The 17680-nt window shown below is 48.0% G+C and overlaps 1 protein-coding gene across 5 annotated transcripts in view; it reads right to left on the bottom strand.

Annotated features, from left to right (window-relative positions):
- The window catches only part of Mical3 (microtubule associated monooxygenase, calponin and LIM domain containing 3), a 143110-nt gene that overhangs the window by 51713 nt on the left and 73717 nt on the right, over positions 1 to 17680 (bottom strand). For 4 of the 5 annotated variants that reach the window (XM_090325288.1, XM_090325290.1, XM_090325291.1 and 1 more), the window contains exons 17-19: positions 8785 to 8971; positions 6016 to 6104; positions 4347 to 4434 (exon numbers count right to left, since the gene is read on the bottom strand). In XM_090325288.1, coding sequence (XP_090181414.1) covers positions 4347 to 4434; positions 6016 to 6104; positions 8785 to 8971 — 364 coding nt within the window. Of the gene's footprint in view, positions 1 to 4346; positions 4435 to 6015; positions 6105 to 8784; positions 8972 to 9481; positions 9590 to 12083; positions 12192 to 14707; positions 14765 to 16356; positions 16456 to 17680 lie in introns of all 5 variants that reach the window. The other variant, XM_090325292.1, reaches the window with a different exon arrangement.

The raw sequence follows: 17680 nt of genomic DNA, 5'->3' as shown, positions 1-17680 counted from the left end.
AGCTACAGTTGTCACTTGCTGTCTTCCCTGGCTGGCACTATCCGAGTAGATGGCTCAGAGGAGGAAAGTGAACCATTTAATTCACTGGCCAGGGGCCTACAGGACACAGCCAATACAGAGTGAACACGGATGATCCTGGGGAGTGCAGGAAGCCAATGGGAGGGAAAACGGGACATGCCACTTCTCTCACCCCTACCCCAGGAAGCCTCCTGCTTTCTTGTCTGCTCTTTAAGCAATTACCTGAGGTTGGGTTGGGTACACTAATAATTTTCTGTGCGACTCAACCCCCAAAGTTTGTCCCCCACACTGTGCTCCCTTGAAATCTTGATAGGAGCACAGAGCTAGGCCACAGCAGGTTTCCAGACCAGCAAGAAGCTTTGCCTCTTGAAAAATACAAATATCTATGAATGTGAAATTAAACGTATACACATATGTGTATGTGTATTATAGAGATATGCATGGCTAAATAATCATTCACACATTGCCCCCAACCCAACTATGACTCTTAGATAGGGTTGGGGGAATAAGCCAGAATGTAGGATTTTCTCTGCTTCGTTTTCCATATATGACATAAGAGAAGCAGTGAGAAGAATTCCTCACTTCCTGTACCATGTAGCCATTCTGGCTGGTGTGGGCAATGCCTGTGTTTCCTAACAGCCAGTTCATGACCCAAACTACGGAAAAAAGAGTAACCATGGAAACGTGTCTGGAAACAGGGAGCAGGCAATGGCCACTTAACTCTGAAGCTTCTTCAAGGAGACAATCTTTCTTACAGATAACCGACAACTAGTATGTTCCTCCCACCCGATCTCTGCCATCTCACTGCAAAAGTTCCTGGATGCTGAGCTTAGGAAAACAGCTCTTTGTTACCTTCCCATGGACACTCCAGAGCTGCTTTATTTTTGGTTGTCCGCTACAAGAAGTAAAAAGGGGATCCCCTCTAGATAAACAATACAAAACACTTGCAACCAAGGGCCTCACATCTACGTAGTCCCACTTGGGATTCTTCTTCCTCTGCTTGTTGTCTAAGCTTTTCCTGAACTCAGGGCAGGTACTATGAGGCCAGGGTAAGGAAATCTGTGCCAGGTCCACTAATCCACAGCAAGGAGCCTAAGAGGCTTGGACACAAAGCATTTACAGGTTGGAGAACAGAAGAAGATTTCTATATTAAAAGCACATTACAAACAGAAATACTGTAACCAGTGTTCCCCAAACACTAGATCAGACAGAACTTACAGGTTAGGTCACCAGAGAAAGACAACACTTTAAAACAGACCTACAATGTGCTCTTTTAACTTGCAGATAATTTTGGGTCTTCTGGGTTTGTTTTTGTTTTTGGCAACAATAGTTACAAGGAGAAAAGAACAGGCACAGAGACAAAGCCTGCGGGGCCAGTGGCTCTATAGCCCTGCCTCTTCCTCCTCTCCTGAGATGTGGCTCTAGGCGGGATTGTTTGTCATACACAGCACAATCAGGTTCATTCATTCAGGACCTTAACTGCCTTGGGTTCAACGGAGGAGCTAGACTGGATCTGGTTAGTGACCACTCTGTGACACACATTCTGAAATCTGAGTTTCCTGAAGCTTTTCTGGAAAGAATTCTAGTTAAGCAATCTAAGCTTTGATTTGGAATTTTTAAAAGAAACTATCAAATGAGAAAAAGAAACTGGGTTCATAATAGCTACAAAATATCACAATTTTGTTCCTTTTTTTTTGGTGGGGGGGGGCCAGTCCTGGCTTGAACTCAGGGCCTAAGCACTGATCTTGAGCTTTCTCAAGGCTAGAGCTCCACCACTTGAGCCACAGTACTACTTGTAGCTTTTTTCTATGTATGTGGTACCAAGGAATCAAACCCAGGTCTCTGTGCATGCTAGGCAAGGACTCTACTACTAGGCCAAATTCCTTTTTCTAAAGCTAATACCAAAAGTTAGCTCATAGGGAGAAGTGCTAGGGCTCTGGGGTGTACTCAGGGCTCAGAGTTCAAAGCTTGAGTCAGAGAGTTCTACTTGCTTGACCTTTTCTTGTCTAGAGGGATCTTTAAGCTTGCCTAGATTGCCTCAGGGGTTTAGGCTGGGATATTTCCAGCTGACCCATCTTGAACACCTTGTAACAAACAAGCTATGTTCTAGCTCATAGTCTATGAGGGCCATAGTAGAAGCAGTCTCTGGGCTTTGATTCTTACTTGTTCTGATTTTAATCACATTGATAACTTTCATTTTCTTTCTCTGCTTTGTAGAAGATTCTCCTTCACTATGATACTCTCCAAACTTCTGAATATAGAGCGACTAAAAACCTGAATTCCATTATGCCTCAGTTAAGACATAAAGAACGGCAACTTAACCAAGACAGGAAAGTAAGCAAATGTGGCTAACTTATAAATGACCTAAACTCCACTAACCTCTTTAAAGAATTTTTACTCAAAAGGAAAATGTGAGTAGCCAGGTTCTTTGACAAACTGGACTGAATATAGTGGTGTTCTCACCTGAGGTAACACCAAAGTCCTGTCCTGATCCCTCTAGACTCTTTCTGCCAGCAATGCCTGTATCTGAGGGCATCAACCATGGAGGGCTGCCTGTATCTCTTGAAGAAGACTCAAGGGGCTTGAAGGTTGTACAAAGCTAAATGTCATTTATGGCTTAAATACAGCTATCAACTACTTAAAAACCTTGAGAGTGCAAGGGGCCTGTGTACAAGAAGACAAGCTCACCCAGATGAGTGCAACAAAGGCATGAGCATTAAGACAAGCCTACCTAGAAGCTTAAGAGTAGAAGGAGGGCCTTGTGTGCAAAAAAACAAGCTCACCCAGATGCCTAAGAGTGCAAGGAGCTGGGTACCAGTGGTTTATGCCTGTAATCCTAGCTACTCAGGAGATCTAAGGTTGGAGGTTCAAAGCCAGCCCAGGCATGAAAGTCCATGAGACTGTTACCTCCAATTAACCACCTAAAAACTGGAAGTGCGGCTGTACCTCAAGTAGTAAGAGAGCTGGCCCTGAGCTGAAGAGCTCAGAGACGGTGCCCACAATAGACCACACAAAATAAAAAAGAGTTCCAAGCCCCACAATAGACCACAAAAAATTAAAAAATAAATAGAGTGCAAGGAGGGCATGTGTATAAGACAAGCTCACCCAGAGGATGTCATCTGCTGTGTGTATCTCAAGTAGTAAAACTCTGCCCAGCCTTGGACATCTTCTAGCGCTTCTAGGACAAGCACCTGAAGGCTTACACTAGCTCCTTAGTGCAGGAAAAGAAGCAACTTTAAGGCCCACTTATCAGAAGGCTAAGAGACTAGTCTAACCCTTTTTGATCATGAAAACTCCACTACCAACTCCTTTTCTACAGTTTCTGGCACTTGGAAGATAATCCCCATTTTTTTGTGAGAGTTTCTGAACAGTAGCTTAAGATATATTTGTTGTGAACAAGAGGACATCTCAGCTATGCAGTGACCATGCACTGGGAAAACCCTGGAGAGGTCATGAGGCCTTTAGGGACATACCTCAATGCAGACATGCCTCACAGGTCAGCTCTACAAGGAGCAGAGAGAGGCAATTTCAAGAGAAAAGCAGCAACACATAATATTCTCACAATTATTCTTGTGCCCCTGAGCCTCTGCCCTGCCCTGCAATGTCCAGAAGAAGCATGATTTTTGAGGTAGGACAGTGTTGTTCGCCTCCTGACGCAAGAAGCAGTAAAGACCATGACAAATGAAAGGCCGTGACTCTCACTAGAAACTCAAGTGCCCCAAGGTGGTTGGAACAGAGCTGTTACCTTCAATGGTCACAGCAGTGACAGCTTATCCAGACACCAAGCTAGGGAAAGGACGCAAGAATTCCCAGCCGAGATGAAGATGAATCCAGACCTACATAGCTCTGTACTCTGTGCAAGGGATTCTACACGGGGACCAGAGGGGGGCCTGTTACTCTGGTGCTTGCTAGGTTCCCAGCACAGCAGCTTCTTCTAGGTTCCTCTCTCTCTACAGGATCTGGACCAACATTCCTGCAGGGCTGAGGAGATGGGGCAGGCGAGGGAGGGACACTGTACCATACTTTGAGACGCATCCCCCTCCCCCGCCCTGTTTGGGTGACCCCATTTACCAGATGGCAGTGTCACTGGCTCACAGCTTGCCAGTGGAACTCCCCTCTGATCTGTACCAGCACCTCCGACAGACCATAGAGAAAGGGGACTCCAAATGCAAGCAGCTGACACATGAAAAAGGAGTCCAGAGGATTTTGGGCCACTTGATGCCCAATTGAAGAAATGTTGCTCTGGAGGTGCTGGCCCATCCCCTTGGCCTTGTCACAAAGGCCAAGGGAGTGACGAGCCACCCATCCAAACAAGGAAGTGAAGCTACCTGGAGTTCTCTCCGCTGAGCTGATGACAACACTGGCCCGTCCATTTGTGTCTGTAGCAGGGCCATCCTGCAGGGGTCCTTTGGCTTCCTAGGAGAGCAAAAAAAAAAAAAAAAAAGTGACAATGATTGAAGCCCTTCAATCTCAGAGGCAATGACAAGTCACCTGGTTAGTCTGCCACTAGACACTGTCAGACTTTCCTTAAAGTTCACATAAGTAACCACCCGTCAAGTCATCATTCTTTGGTGTCCTGGGAAGTGGTCTGGAACTCCCATGGGTAGGAAAACCTGTGGCTCAATTCTCTTAAAATAGTATCCTCTGCCAGGCACCGGTGTCTGAAGAGCACAGCTGGAAGCCAGCCCAGGTAGGAAAGTCTATGAGACTTTTACCTCCAAGTATGATCCACCGAAGAGCCGTAAGTAGAGCTGTGGCTCAAGTGGTAAAGTGCTAGCCTTGAGCAAAGGCTCAGGGACAGCCAGGTGCAATGCCTCACACCTGTGATCGTAGCTACCCACGAGGCTGAGATCTGAGGATGGAGGTTCAAAGCTGGCCTGGGTACTAAAGACTGTGAGACTCTTATCTCCAATTAACCATTATAAAATCAGAAGTGGTTCTGTGGCTCAAGGGGAAGGACGGTAGCCTTGAGCTGAAGCTCTCTGGGACAGCAGAAAGCCCAGAGTTCAAGCCCCACAAATGACAAAAAACAAAAACAGCTCAGAGACAGAGCCCAGTCCCTGAGTTCAAGACCCAGGATCAGCATACACACACACACACAAAAAGCATCCTCCCATTAACTTTAAATCATCTGTAAACACAAGGCAATGCTGTCACAATAGCTGCTCTCCTACACTGTTGAGGAGAGAGGGAGAAGAAAAGAGTCTGTATGGAAGTATTTGTTTTCCTGATGATGGATGGAAGCCAGGAGGATTCTTTTCCAACTCTCCCACTACAGTCAACCAAGCCTCTCAAAGGTGCAGCAAGCAGTGTGCCTGCTGACAGATGCTGTCTACACAGTGAAGGGATACTAAAGTCACCTCGACAGAGGGGCAGAGGGGCCATTCTCATGGATAAAGAAAAATAAGACAACGTCTCAGACAACCAATTCACAACCAGGGGCTGGGGCTGGCCCATAGCAGACTGCGTGGAGTCTGCAGCTCCTTCTCAGTGTGGAGGGTAATGGCTGGCTCTGGCTCCATCTGCTCACACTGGGGTAGGGCTGAAGAAAAGGGAAGGACTCCGAAGGCTGATACTCCCCTTGCCACTGACTTTCTTCATCAGAGCTCCAACCATGTGAAGAGGAGCAGGTTGCGATCCTCAGGGTGAGGGAGCCCTCCAATTAGAACAACATTTTTAGAAAGGAGTATCTTTTACAGGTGAGCTGGAGGCAGGATCAGCATAATCAAGGCAGTGCTTAAGGACTGGGGTCATGGTTCACGTGCTAAGATCACTCGCCTAGCAAACAGGAACCCCGAATTTAAGCTCCAGGACTACCCCCAAACCCAAACCAAAACCCTGCGTGAAAAGCTAGTTCTCTCCACACATTTCAGCCACTTGAATCCCACTCAGGACATCTATTTTTCTGACGGCCACCCAGAAACTGGTGCTGGATTCCACGCTGACTCACAAGAGTACTGACGTGGTACCTCCTGTGTCTCTCCCTCATGCCATTACCTTTAGAGATGGAGGAGCCACTGCTGGCCTCTTCCTTTGTGCGTAGCCAGAGAGCCGGTAACAGTAGTGTGGTTTACAGTAGAACTTTCCTGCAGACAGAAAGAAGCAGGGGGAAAGGTAAGCAAACCCTGGGACTGGGATCCCAACTCACTGGCCTCAGCACTCTCCTGTACCCTCTCCAGCCACAGGACACCATCATTACCACCAGGACCTCTCTGACGGGCTTGCTGTCCGAGAGACCAGCCCGCCCTCTGAACTTTGCTTCTAGCTCTTCCTCCCTTTCCCTTCCACTGAGTCACCACCCAATCCTCATCCAGAGCAAAGAAGTGAGGCTTCCAGGGCAGGATCAGCAAACAAAGTGGCAGTGTGTGAAGACAAAGACATGGTCACATGGAAGCTGGGAGTTGCATTTCTGGGGATGGCAAGAATGAATACAAGAGCCTGGTGAGGGCGTGAGGGCTGCGGGGGCTCAGGCAGCCTCGGCACTGGCTCTGGCCCTGATGGGATCAGCCTCCTTCTCTTCTGTCCACTAGCTAGCACTGGTTCCACAGCAGGTTAGAATTCCCTGGTGTACAAGGAAAGAGAAATAAACTCTACAGTGGATTACGAGTACAGCCAAACAGAATGAAACAGAAAAACCAGAGTGTGATGTGGACAAATGTTTTGTACTAGAACTTCCAGCCACATCTGCATGTTTACTGGAGCCTAACGTAACATGTGTTTCCTCAGAGGATTTGGTTAAAAAGGTCTGAAATCCACTGATGCTGGCTTCTCCAGCATCTCTGGTATTAGAACTAACTCAGTTACTTTCCCCGCCTTTGTCTTTACTCTCACTTAAAGAGAAAAGCTCTTGAACATTAGACTGTACCAAAGATATTGCTGAAATGGCTATTATTCATGTCATCCTCTCATTTGCTTCTTTGATAAATGAGTAAATGTCAAGAAAATAAAGGGCTAAGAATGTGGCCTAGTGGTAGAGCACTTGCCCAACATGCACGAAGCCTTGGGTTCAATTCATTGGTACCACATACACAGAAAGCACTGGAAGTGGTACAGTGACTCGAGTGGTAGAGCACTAGTCTTGAGAAGGCTCAAGGACAGTGCCCAGGCTCTAAGTTCAAGACCCAGGACTGGGGAAAGGAAAGAAAAGGGTAGGGAGGAAAGGAGATGGGAGGGGAGCGGGTATTCTTTTTCCCTGTCCTTGGTGATCATGTCATTTTTCTTCAAAGTAGCTGACTTGTTTTTTTGGCTTTGTGGGTCATGGGGCTTGAACTCTGAGCCTGGGCGCTGTCCCTGAGCTCTTCAGGTCAAGGCTAGCACCCTATACTTGAGCCAAGCGCCACATCCTGTTTCCTAGGGTTTAACTGGAGATAAGAGGCTCAGGTCCCATGCTGGCTTTGAACCTTGATCCTCAGATCTCCACCTCCTGAGTAGCTAGGATTATAGGCATGATCCACCACCAGGCTCTGACTAGTTTTTTTACTTGCTTTTCCCAACCTGGGAAAGGAGGGAGAGGGAGGGAGGGAGGGAGGGGGAGTGGAAGGGAGGGGGAAGGGGAAGGGGAGGGAGAGGGAGAGAGGGGGAGAGGGAGGGAGAGAGAACACAAAATGACATAAAAATGCAACTGTTTACTTCAGTTCCCAGGCCTTGTCAAAGGCTGCCATGGGGATGGGGTGACAGAACAGGGCAGTTGGGGAGGGATCCATGGCTTCTGCCATGGACCTTCATGGAGTGATGGGGTGATAGAACACAGCGGCTCTCCACAGGGCAGTGGGGGAGGAGGGTTGATGGGTGGGTAACACCACCTTGCCATTCTCTTCATGGCCAATAAATCACCTGCACAGCGGGTGGAAGTAACACTGTCTTGAAGGGATTCACTTGCATCTTCGGGCAATATAGGGCTCTTTGCCTTATAAACCTGCCTCTTGTGGAATGCCAGTCCCTTCTGTGTCCCGCAGGAACGGAGAGGCACTCATCGGTACCACTGAGCACCCACTTCCAGTAACCTTTCAGGGTCTTTGGGGCAACAGAAAGCTGTCTGTGACTCCGGTACAGGGTGTCACAGGGAGGCTGCTGTGACAAGGAGGTGGCGACACCAGTCTTCAAGCAGCTTCATGAAGCAGAAGTCTGGCATCCAGTTTTAACTTGCTGTCATCAGTCTTAGGCAAGAAATAAGACTTCGGGGCTGGGAGTGTGGCCTAGTGGTAGAGTGCTTGCCTAGCATGCACAAAGTCCCGGGTTCGATTCCTCGGCCCCACATACATAGAAAAAAGCTGGAAGTGGTACTGAGGCTCAAGTGGTAGAGCTCTAGCCTTGAGAAAGTCCAAGGACAGTGCTCAGGCCCTGAGCCCAAGCCCAAGACTGGCAAAAAAAAAAAAAAAAAAAAAGAAAAGAAATAAGACTTCAATGGGCATGTGACTTTTTTTCCATAAAGACAACAGGATGTGCCCTACGGGACCCCTTTTACCTCAAGATTGCATCATGGGGTTTAAGAGAGAAAGCCTGGGAGACAACACAGGTGAATGGCTGCCATTCTCATTCCTATTACCACCAAGTAATGCTATGATAATCTGGTGACTTCGGAAAAGTATTTATGAGAAACTCTCAGAGAAAAAGAAGAGAGGGGGATGTATGGAAAGGGTTAAAATGGATTAAAAAAAGAAAGAAAGAAAACAAAATACATCTAGAAAAATACAGCAAGGGCCCGAGGTTCTCAGTCTACATGGACAAAAGCATGTCTAAGAACAGCAGAAGAATAGACTCACTCACCATCCTCAGCGTCATAGGCGTAGGCTGAGAGGCGCAGGGTGGTGGCACAGAACTCGCACTTGAAGCAGCTTCGGTGGAAGAACTTGCCCTCAGCACTGAGCCTCTCCATCACATATACCCGCTTCTGGCAGAAATAACAGGTGTCGCTGCCCCCCAGATTCTGTGGAAACTCCTTCTTTATGGACCCCTGTGGGGGTGGGAGAAATCAGTCAGGACCAGTCCTTTTGGCTTCTTTCTGAGATGTACAATGCCTCTGCAAGTGGAGCCATGCCTGGCAAGTGGCTGTGTTTAGAGGCAGATCCTGAGTATGAAATAGCTACAGGTGTTTTGCTTTTGGTTCTCCCAAAGAACAGCACACACCCACAAAGCCCCTCCCAAGATCCTCCAACAAGGTGGGACTCTCATCAGTGACAGAAGACAAGACGTGCTTCTGGAGAAGGGTCCACATGTACAGAATGTCTGAAGAATCAAACCAAGGTATTCTCACAGAACCATTTGGAGTAAGCAAATACACATTCAGTGTGCTTTCCCATACAGAATTCTAAATATACTGCAGTCCTAAAAATACAGGAAACCTAAAACAATCCGTACATAGCAATAGGTGTAGACAGACAATGCTAAGCCCCACAGAGCCAGCCAGAGTTGTTCCCCAGAGCACCGTCATGGTCACTGACAGTGCCCTTGGGATATCTCTTACCAGTTCCTTCTTGTCTAGAAGGGCTTTGGGTTGCTCTTTCCTTTGAAGCTGATTGGCTATCTGCTCAGCCAATGAGCTCACTCCGCCCGTGTACATCTTTATATACTTCTATTAGTTGGAGATTACAGAATGACCAGAATGAAGGGAAATGAGAGGGAAAAAATAAATTAAGAAGACAGAGGGAGAAATAAATCTCTGAAAGGTATAAAATGAATACACAGTGCAGCAGCAAACCATGCTAACATAGTGCCCACAAGCAAAGAAACAGGGTGGGTGGTGAGCAGAATACTATGTCAGTGTCCACCAGGGGCCAGCATAGGCCAGAGCGGCAGCTGTGTAAGACATCTCCCACGGCGAAGAACTTGGCCCTTTGGCTCTTTTGGAATATGCAATTCTGGGGATGAGGATGTAAAAAACAGGATGGACACAAACACAGGGAACGGTAAGAATGGCCTGTACCCTGGGGATTCAAATAACACAGAGATCACGGGACAAATCCATGCTGGTGACCCTCACCTAGACTGACACTGTTCTACAGGATGAAAGAGGGCCTGGAGTTCTGTATTTCCTCATTTAGAAAGAAACAAGGTTCATTCTTTCAGAGGCTAGGTCTCCTGGTTGGTGGTCACCAGGGTTAACAGTTATGGCATTTAGCCAGGAGTTTGGCCTAGTGGTAGAGTGCTGGCCTAGCATGCACAAAGCCCTGGGTTCAATTCATCTGCTCCACATACACAGAAAAAGCTGGAAGTGGTGCTGTGGCTCGAGTGGTAGAGGCACTAGCCTTGAGCACAGAGAGGCTCAGGGACAGTGTCCAGGCCCTGAGTTCAAGCCCCAGGGACTGGCAAAAAAAAAAGGGGGGGGTGTGTTAGGGCATTTATTACAGAGATCCTTTTATCCTTTTCCTTATCACCACCTGACCAGATCTGTGGAACAGACCTCCACCACTCCCCTGTGGATGTTCAGATGTTTAGTGGAGGTTGGAGGCCTATGTGACTGGCCTAGGCACTGGGGCTGGAAGCCTCCTAGACTGGGTGGCACATTGTAGTCACATGCTACACCCCACAGATAGGTTGCTCAATTGGTCCTGGGAAGCTGGAATGCATTTCTGGCCCAGAGAGAATTGTTATTGCAGATTGAACAGATTACAAAAAAGAAAATAAAAGAAATCCCTCCAATGAATTCAACCCCACTGTGACAGGAAAAAGCTCCTACATTTGCTTGGTAAGCCATCCTGCCATGAGGCCTGGCACCTCCAAGGCACTCTAGCCTTGGATCCTGTACCCAGGAATTTGGTCCAAGTCTTGCTGGCGGTGCTTTAGTCTCTTTGTCCAGGTAAAAATGGCTCCACGTGTGGGGCTCCTCTCAAGACCTGTAGGGAACCCACCAAGTCCACAGTGCTGCGATTCTTTCTGATCTGGAGACACTGGGGATGGTTACCAGCCCCTCAGGAAGCAGCTTCATGGACAAGTGTGCACAATCTCACAGGGAAAAGGACCACTGGCCTGAGCAGGTCCAGCCTGCAAGGACAAGCTCATTCTGGGATGACTTACTCTTTATGGACTGAGAACCTCAGAGGCACAAATGAGAAACCAGTTCTTGATCTGCTCTACCCAGGCTTAGCTAGAAACAGGAATCAATTTTAGTTTCTAACTAAAAAGTTAAGGGGGTTGCCAAGGATTCGTGTCATCTGCCCTGACCTCACAGATGATACGCTTAATGGTAGACAAGCAAGTCCTTTGTAGACTAGGGACCCTACAGAAACCTCTCAGGGCCAGAATGGGCAGACACTAGGCACAGCTGAGAGTGACACTGAGAGCAGAACATTGCAGAAAGGGAGTGCGGAGCAGATAGATGGTGAACCTAAGGCCAGGAAAGTGCACAGCCCTGGGCTGCCTGTGCAACAAGACCCTCCTCTCCCGAGCAAGCAGCTACAGCCCGGAGCTGCCCACGTGCAGTTGTCACATTCAGTTCTCTGCAACATGGCAACACTGACAAGCACCACCAAGAGAGGTGAAGACTCAAGTTCTGTTTGTTTCTAGCATGAAAAGCAGATGCTTTCCTTCTGCCCACGCTTAGAAGTTGAAGTGGAGCAATCGCTCACTTATGCCACTGCACACCACACACATGCATAAGCTGCCACACACACACACACACACTTCAGGGGCAGGAAGCACAAACACCAAGGGCAAAAGACCCACTTTCCCAATCTTATTATAAACTCCCCCAAAGCAGGACTAGCACCGCTGTGAGGAACTCCAAGGTTCAACCACCCAGAATGCTATGCATTCACTACGCTACTTAAGAGACAGTTACAATACGGTTCACATTGTGTAGCTCAAATGATGATAAAGACATGACGTTTCAAAAATGCCTATCCTTACTGGACACAGTTAAAACATCACCACAGTAGGCTTACTTGGACAGAGTTAGAGGTGTTAAATGTTCAATGAAAGCAGCCACTTTAATTAGGTATCTGCTTCAATCCTCATCTTCCCTGTGCCCCCCACCCAGCTAGCTTCCTACTGCTTAGGCCACAGCCCATGCGGGTGATGCATGTGAATGGAGGCTGTAGAGGGCACAGCAGGAACCCAGACCATGCTACCTGTCGGAGGGAGTCAGAGGAGGGAGAGGCAGGGCGGTGGGAGGAGCGGAGACTAAGGGAAAGTTCCCACTGGTCGACAAAAAATCGACGAGAAGGTTCAGGCTCTGGCTATAAAATAGAAAAAAGATACAAGGAAATATTAAAAGTCACATCCCAAACACAGTGAAATTTGGCAGCAGATCCTTCTACTCTAGACCCTTATCTGAAGAACCTGTGTGTAGCTCCTGTTGTTTTGTACCTGTCCTTCCTTGAGGCTTATAGTGCAGCGCAGCGGGCTCTGAACAAGCCCAGCTATCAACCGCTGTGGACTCTTCATCCTCTCTGGCTTGGTGGTCCTACTCCACCCACCTTCACTTTCTTCGTGGGAAGACAGCCAAGTGGGTGGTAGTGTGTACAGATGTGCACACTGCTTATGCACACACAGCCAGGTGAGTCCAGATTTCTCCTGGGTAAAATGCTGCTGCTGCCTCTCCAGTCCATAGGCAGGCACTAGGGACAGTGCCTAGACTCTAGGGCTGAGCACGCTCCTCCTGCACAAAGCGCAGGTACAGGCCTCTCCTCCTCTGTGCCTCTACCTGCCAAGGAACCAACTGAGCCCCAAGTAATAATCAGAAGGCAAGACCTGAGGCTCTCTTGCCTTCTGTAGGCTGAAGCAAAATGGACCCAAATTCTCCTGGCTCCAGGAATAGGGTCATGTGGCTAGTAATTCTATTCCAAGACAGTAAGGCTTTGGCAAGTAATAACCATTCACCAAGGTGCAGGGTGAAATACTTTCAGGATTGGTGGAGTGGAGCAGGAGGTGGGCCAGAGAATGCAGGGCAGTGCACACACAGGGCTACAGGAGAGTGGAGGAGAAGGTTCTGGAAAGGACATACATAAGCAGTGTCTCTCACTAGCAGAATCTTGTCTGAAGTCTTGCACTAAGGAGTCCAGAAAACAGCCCCAGGAGAAAAGAAAGAAGTTTCCTACCTGTCCCCCTTTGGCAGTGCAGCTTTAGAACTCAAGTTGTTTCTCCTAGACAATCTTTCCTTTTATTCAACATACTTCTCTGCCTTCTGTTTTGAATGTTGTTTTATTAACGACTATCAGTACCTCATGAGCTATGTACTTCTCAAAATGTAGGCCACTGTTGCTCCACAAAAAGGCTTTTCTTTTTTCTTGTCTGGTATTACTGGTGTTTAAACTCAGGGATTTGGGCTTGCTAGGCAGGCACTCTAGCACTTGGAGCCTATGCATTCCTTTTGGCTTTATTTATTTATTTTAAGATAAAATCTGTCACTTTTGCTAGGGACAACTTGAGACGTCAATCCTCCTATTACCACACATGTGCCAGCACACCTCACTTATTTTTCTGAGATACAGCCTCACTAATTTTTGCCTGGAGTGGTCTAGAACCCAAATAGCTGGGACTAGAGGTGTGTGCCACCATGTCCAGCCCCTGCCCTTTCTTTCTTTTCTTGTGCCTGTCTTGCCGCTTAAATTCAGAGACTAGGGGCTCTTCCAGAACTTTCTGCGCAAGGTTGGTGCTCTGTAACTGGAGCCACACCTCCACTTCTGGCTTTTTGTGTTTAACTGGAGCTAAAAGTCTCACAGATTTCTCTGCCCAGGCTGGCTTTGAACTGTGATCGTTAGAGCTCAGTCTCCTGAGTAGCCAGGATCATAGGTGTGGACCACTGGCACTCAGCTTCATCTTTCTTTCTGATAGAAGGACAGTGAAGAGAGGAAGAAGCTTGTGGTAGCAAAGCAGAGCCCAGCCACCCCAAGGTGAAAGGAACAGCCATTCTCCACCTTGGTGGCATTTCCTCTCCCTGCATAGCCCCACCCTGGCAGCACCAGGATCCCCACTGACACTATGATCAAAGGGCATCAAAAGATAGCAGGAAGACCGCTTTCCTAAGACACCCCAAAATAACCCGATTTCTCACAGAGCAAAGGCAGAAGTAAAAACAACAGAGGAGGTTTATATGTCATTACCAACCAGGGACACTCCATTCTAGCTACAACAAAACAGGCAGTCTTTAGGCATAACAGCTACTGAACAATAAGTCACATGACATCCGGCTGCAACTAGTGATTCTTCCCCTTAATTTTCCAGAAATACCTGTTACAGGTTTTCTTTATGTGTCCTCTATCTTACCATCTTCTTTCCCCAAACCTCTTCATGCTCTAAAACTCCTCACACTGGTAAGAAGTTTGGCTCTCTTAGTATTTCTACTCCAAATGTCATGACTGTGAAATGTCACCTGCTTATTGTTGTAGCCCCTTCCCTTGCCGGACAGTCAATGCTGACTGGCCAATAACACATATGTTCAGGTTAGAGGTAATATAGTATCAGAATAGGAAAGGGAAACAAAAATGGGAAATCACTAAGGGCCTGTATAATAACACATTCACTTAAGCTTAGCATCCAGTCAAACGCTAGGCAGATGAATGTTTTACAGTGAATGCTACTTGCATGAATAGTCATTGCCAGCAAAAAGAATTCTGGCCCTTGGCCAGGTGGTAAGTGTGCCAACAGCAAGGGGGGGGACAATCCCCTGGGCCCCCCTCCCCATGCCCCACCACAGAATGTGCCCATCTCTTTGCCTCTTAGCATCCCATGCCACAGGCTCATGCTGCTTTACCCTCTCATGGCGGGGACTCTGCTTGCCACAGCTGTCAGCATCAAGATCCCTGTAAGTCTGTTGACAACAAAGTAGAAACTTCAGCTCTATCCACATGCTGCATGTGAACCTACTAAGTGACAGTGGGGGCTTCAGTGCCAAAACTTCTGTTGTTTCAATGCCTCCCTCCCCTTCCTACTCCCCCGGCCCCCCAGTAACTGTTCCCAGCCCAGCAGCTACAATCCCATATAACCAATCTCACAGCCAGGGGACACAGCCGTCTGCCCGCACCTGGCCAGCTACACAGACGAACTATGGTTAGTAAAAAAAAAAAAAAAAAAAAAGGTGGAACAAACATGTCTTTCACACTGTGGCATATGAGCAGAGGCATTCAATGGAAGGTTTAGAAGGTAAGGCAGTTTGGCAGGGTAAAGCTTTCTACAACAAGGTATCAGAAAGGGAAGGTGGGGAGATAGAAACTGGTTGGAAAGAAGAACCATACAGCAGCTCAGAGAAAACTTTAGGGAAGGGAGTGGCCCAACACAGGAGCACAAGCCCAAGGCATTATTTATTTATGGGGAGAAACAGACAAAGACTGGAGGTACTCTTGAGTGACAGGTATGGGAACCTGTAAGGTAGGTAAAAGACCGCTTGGCTGAGCTGAGAAAACCCTGAACACAGCCATCAGGGGACAGTGAAGAACACACTCATCACTAAGGGTGGTATGGATTTTCACCTTCTCTTCACATAGGGAAAAAGTGATCCCAGCTTCCTACAAGGTGGCATGAGGCTGAGCTTGGGCTCCAGAGTCAAAGGCTCAGATTCACTTCTGGTCCTACTGCCCTGCTGCCATGTTACCTTACACCTTAGTCTACAAAATGGAGATAATGGTGACATCTGCCTTGCGTGGCTACTGTGATCATGTCAGAGAGAATACACGAGAGAAACCCACTCATACCCAGAGTCCCACTCATACTGCGGCAAAGGCTCTCATGTGAGCTCTCACTGGACAGTACCTACACCTTCCATGGCGCAGTTTTTAGAACCAGGGATGGGAAGTGGGCCTTTAAGACCAGACACATTTCTAGTGGCTATCTTTTAAATAGGCCAACTGAACTGAAAAAAAGGTCTTTCTACCTGCCCTGCCTCAAAGTGAGTCATTTATTTTATGAGGATTCACCCAGAAGGTCAGTACAGACATTCTATGACCATACTTTATTTAGATGTCAGCTCTGTGCCTCAGAAGCCACATCTGCTCCAGAAGCAGGCCTGTGCAGAAGAGGGTGGAGAAGTAGGACTCTCTCCAAACATGCCCTTAGCCACACTAGGGCCGGGGGGCGGGCTGTGTCGAATGGGATTCTATAAAAATGTGGCTTACGTGGTTCCTGCGCCTCAAACCTGTGGTGATGGCAGCTCTCCCTTTAGCGTGTGGCTGCACAGCTCTATGGCCATGAAGGGTAAAATGGCTCAGGCCTGATGTACATGTAGGACTGTCCTCAGGTCCTGTCAGGAAATGGTCATGTGTAGCCATAAAGGTGCTTCTGTTGCAAATGTTTTCTATGAATGGTCTTCCTTTTTGTTTTTAACAGTTGTCTTTGAAGTAGTGTCTACTCAGGCAGGCAGGCGGGAAGACAGACAGACAGACAGACACAGAGCATGCAGAGGATCACCTGTTGGCCACTGTGTGCCCGAGAGGGAGGCGGAGTAGAGGGAGGAGAGAGTGTGATCACTTTTTTGGGGCAGGTCCGAGAACAATCCTTTTCCCGTCGCTTTTACACCAACAGATACAAACAGAAAGAATGCTGTTGAAATGGTGGCCATGTGGGCTGGCCCTGCAAGGGCCCTGTAGTGACTGTAAAGCACCTGGAGAGGCCCCGTCCTCGTTCCTCCACCCTCAGCACATCACTGGAGGCCAGAGCAGCTTATCGTGGTCTCCTGGCCTCCAGGCTGAACTGGTGCCCTTGGCTAGGCACAGGTTGCAGAGGTCACTAAGCAGCTGGTAAGCACTTGTGGGATAGTGCTCTGTAAATGCCATGGGGAGGCTTTATGAAGGAAGTTGGGGACCCCAAAATAGGCTCAGTTGTTAAGTCGAAAAAAAAGGCAGGCTGATCCACTCTAATGAGGGTGTTGGATGACTCAGAATTAAGTGTGCTTCCTTAACTAAATATCATACATATGTCCCTGGCTTTTCCTGGTTCTGCTGGCTCCCAAATTCCGTTCCTAGTGAGTCTCTCATCAGAAAGCCTCTTGATATTTGACAAACACACATTTCCCTGAGCCTAGATGGCTGTGTAGGGCAGCGTTCAGGTAAAAGTCGTGGAAGTCATGAAGCCAGGGAACAGACCTACGGTGGGTTCCCACTTCACATGACAACCAGCTTCCAAACTTAACGGTTAGTCTTCGTGATGCACTTCAGAGATCAAAAGGCAAAGGGTGGGGAAGGAAGCGTCACCGTGTTCACACAGAAAGAAACAGAAGAGAAGCCACTAGGAAGCAGGGCAGTTACTCATTCTTTCCTTCCACAGGATGACCTCAGTTAGAATGGGCCCTTGTGTCAACTCAGGCATTGCTGAGGCCTGCCACACCCTCCTGCCTCGGTAGGAGCCGCTTTGAGAGAATCACACCGTGAGTCACAGCAAGGTGTGGCTTGTCAGTCTCCTCTTCGGGAGGGCGGATGAGAGGCAAGCTGCTGGACTGGGAAGACAGTGACCCGGACAACCAAGCTCTCTGTCCACAGTCTCTGGTGTACTTGGTACTGCATCTACCTACAGATTTCAGGAGGTGGACTTAAAGGGCTGGGAGTTAGCACCAAGAAAAACTGAATGTAAGCATCATACATTCTATGGGGACAAAAGCTCGGCGGGCTCTTCCCAGAGCTACCTCTCTCCAGACACAGGAGCACACAGTTCCCAGCTCTAGACAACTTGAAACACATGACTGACAAGAGTTTTTATCACTATGGTCTCACCTGATTACCCATCAATCTATCGCTCT

Source organism: Megascapheus bottae, chromosome 37 (assembly GCF_031878675.1).
Source record: "Megascapheus bottae isolate mThoBot1 chromosome 37, mThoBot2.hap1, whole genome shotgun sequence".
Classification (NCBI taxonomy): domain Eukaryota; kingdom Metazoa; phylum Chordata; class Mammalia; order Rodentia; family Geomyidae; genus Megascapheus; species Megascapheus bottae.
Note: the sequence above shows the minus strand (reverse complement) of the source record. Positions and strands in the feature narration are given on the sequence as shown.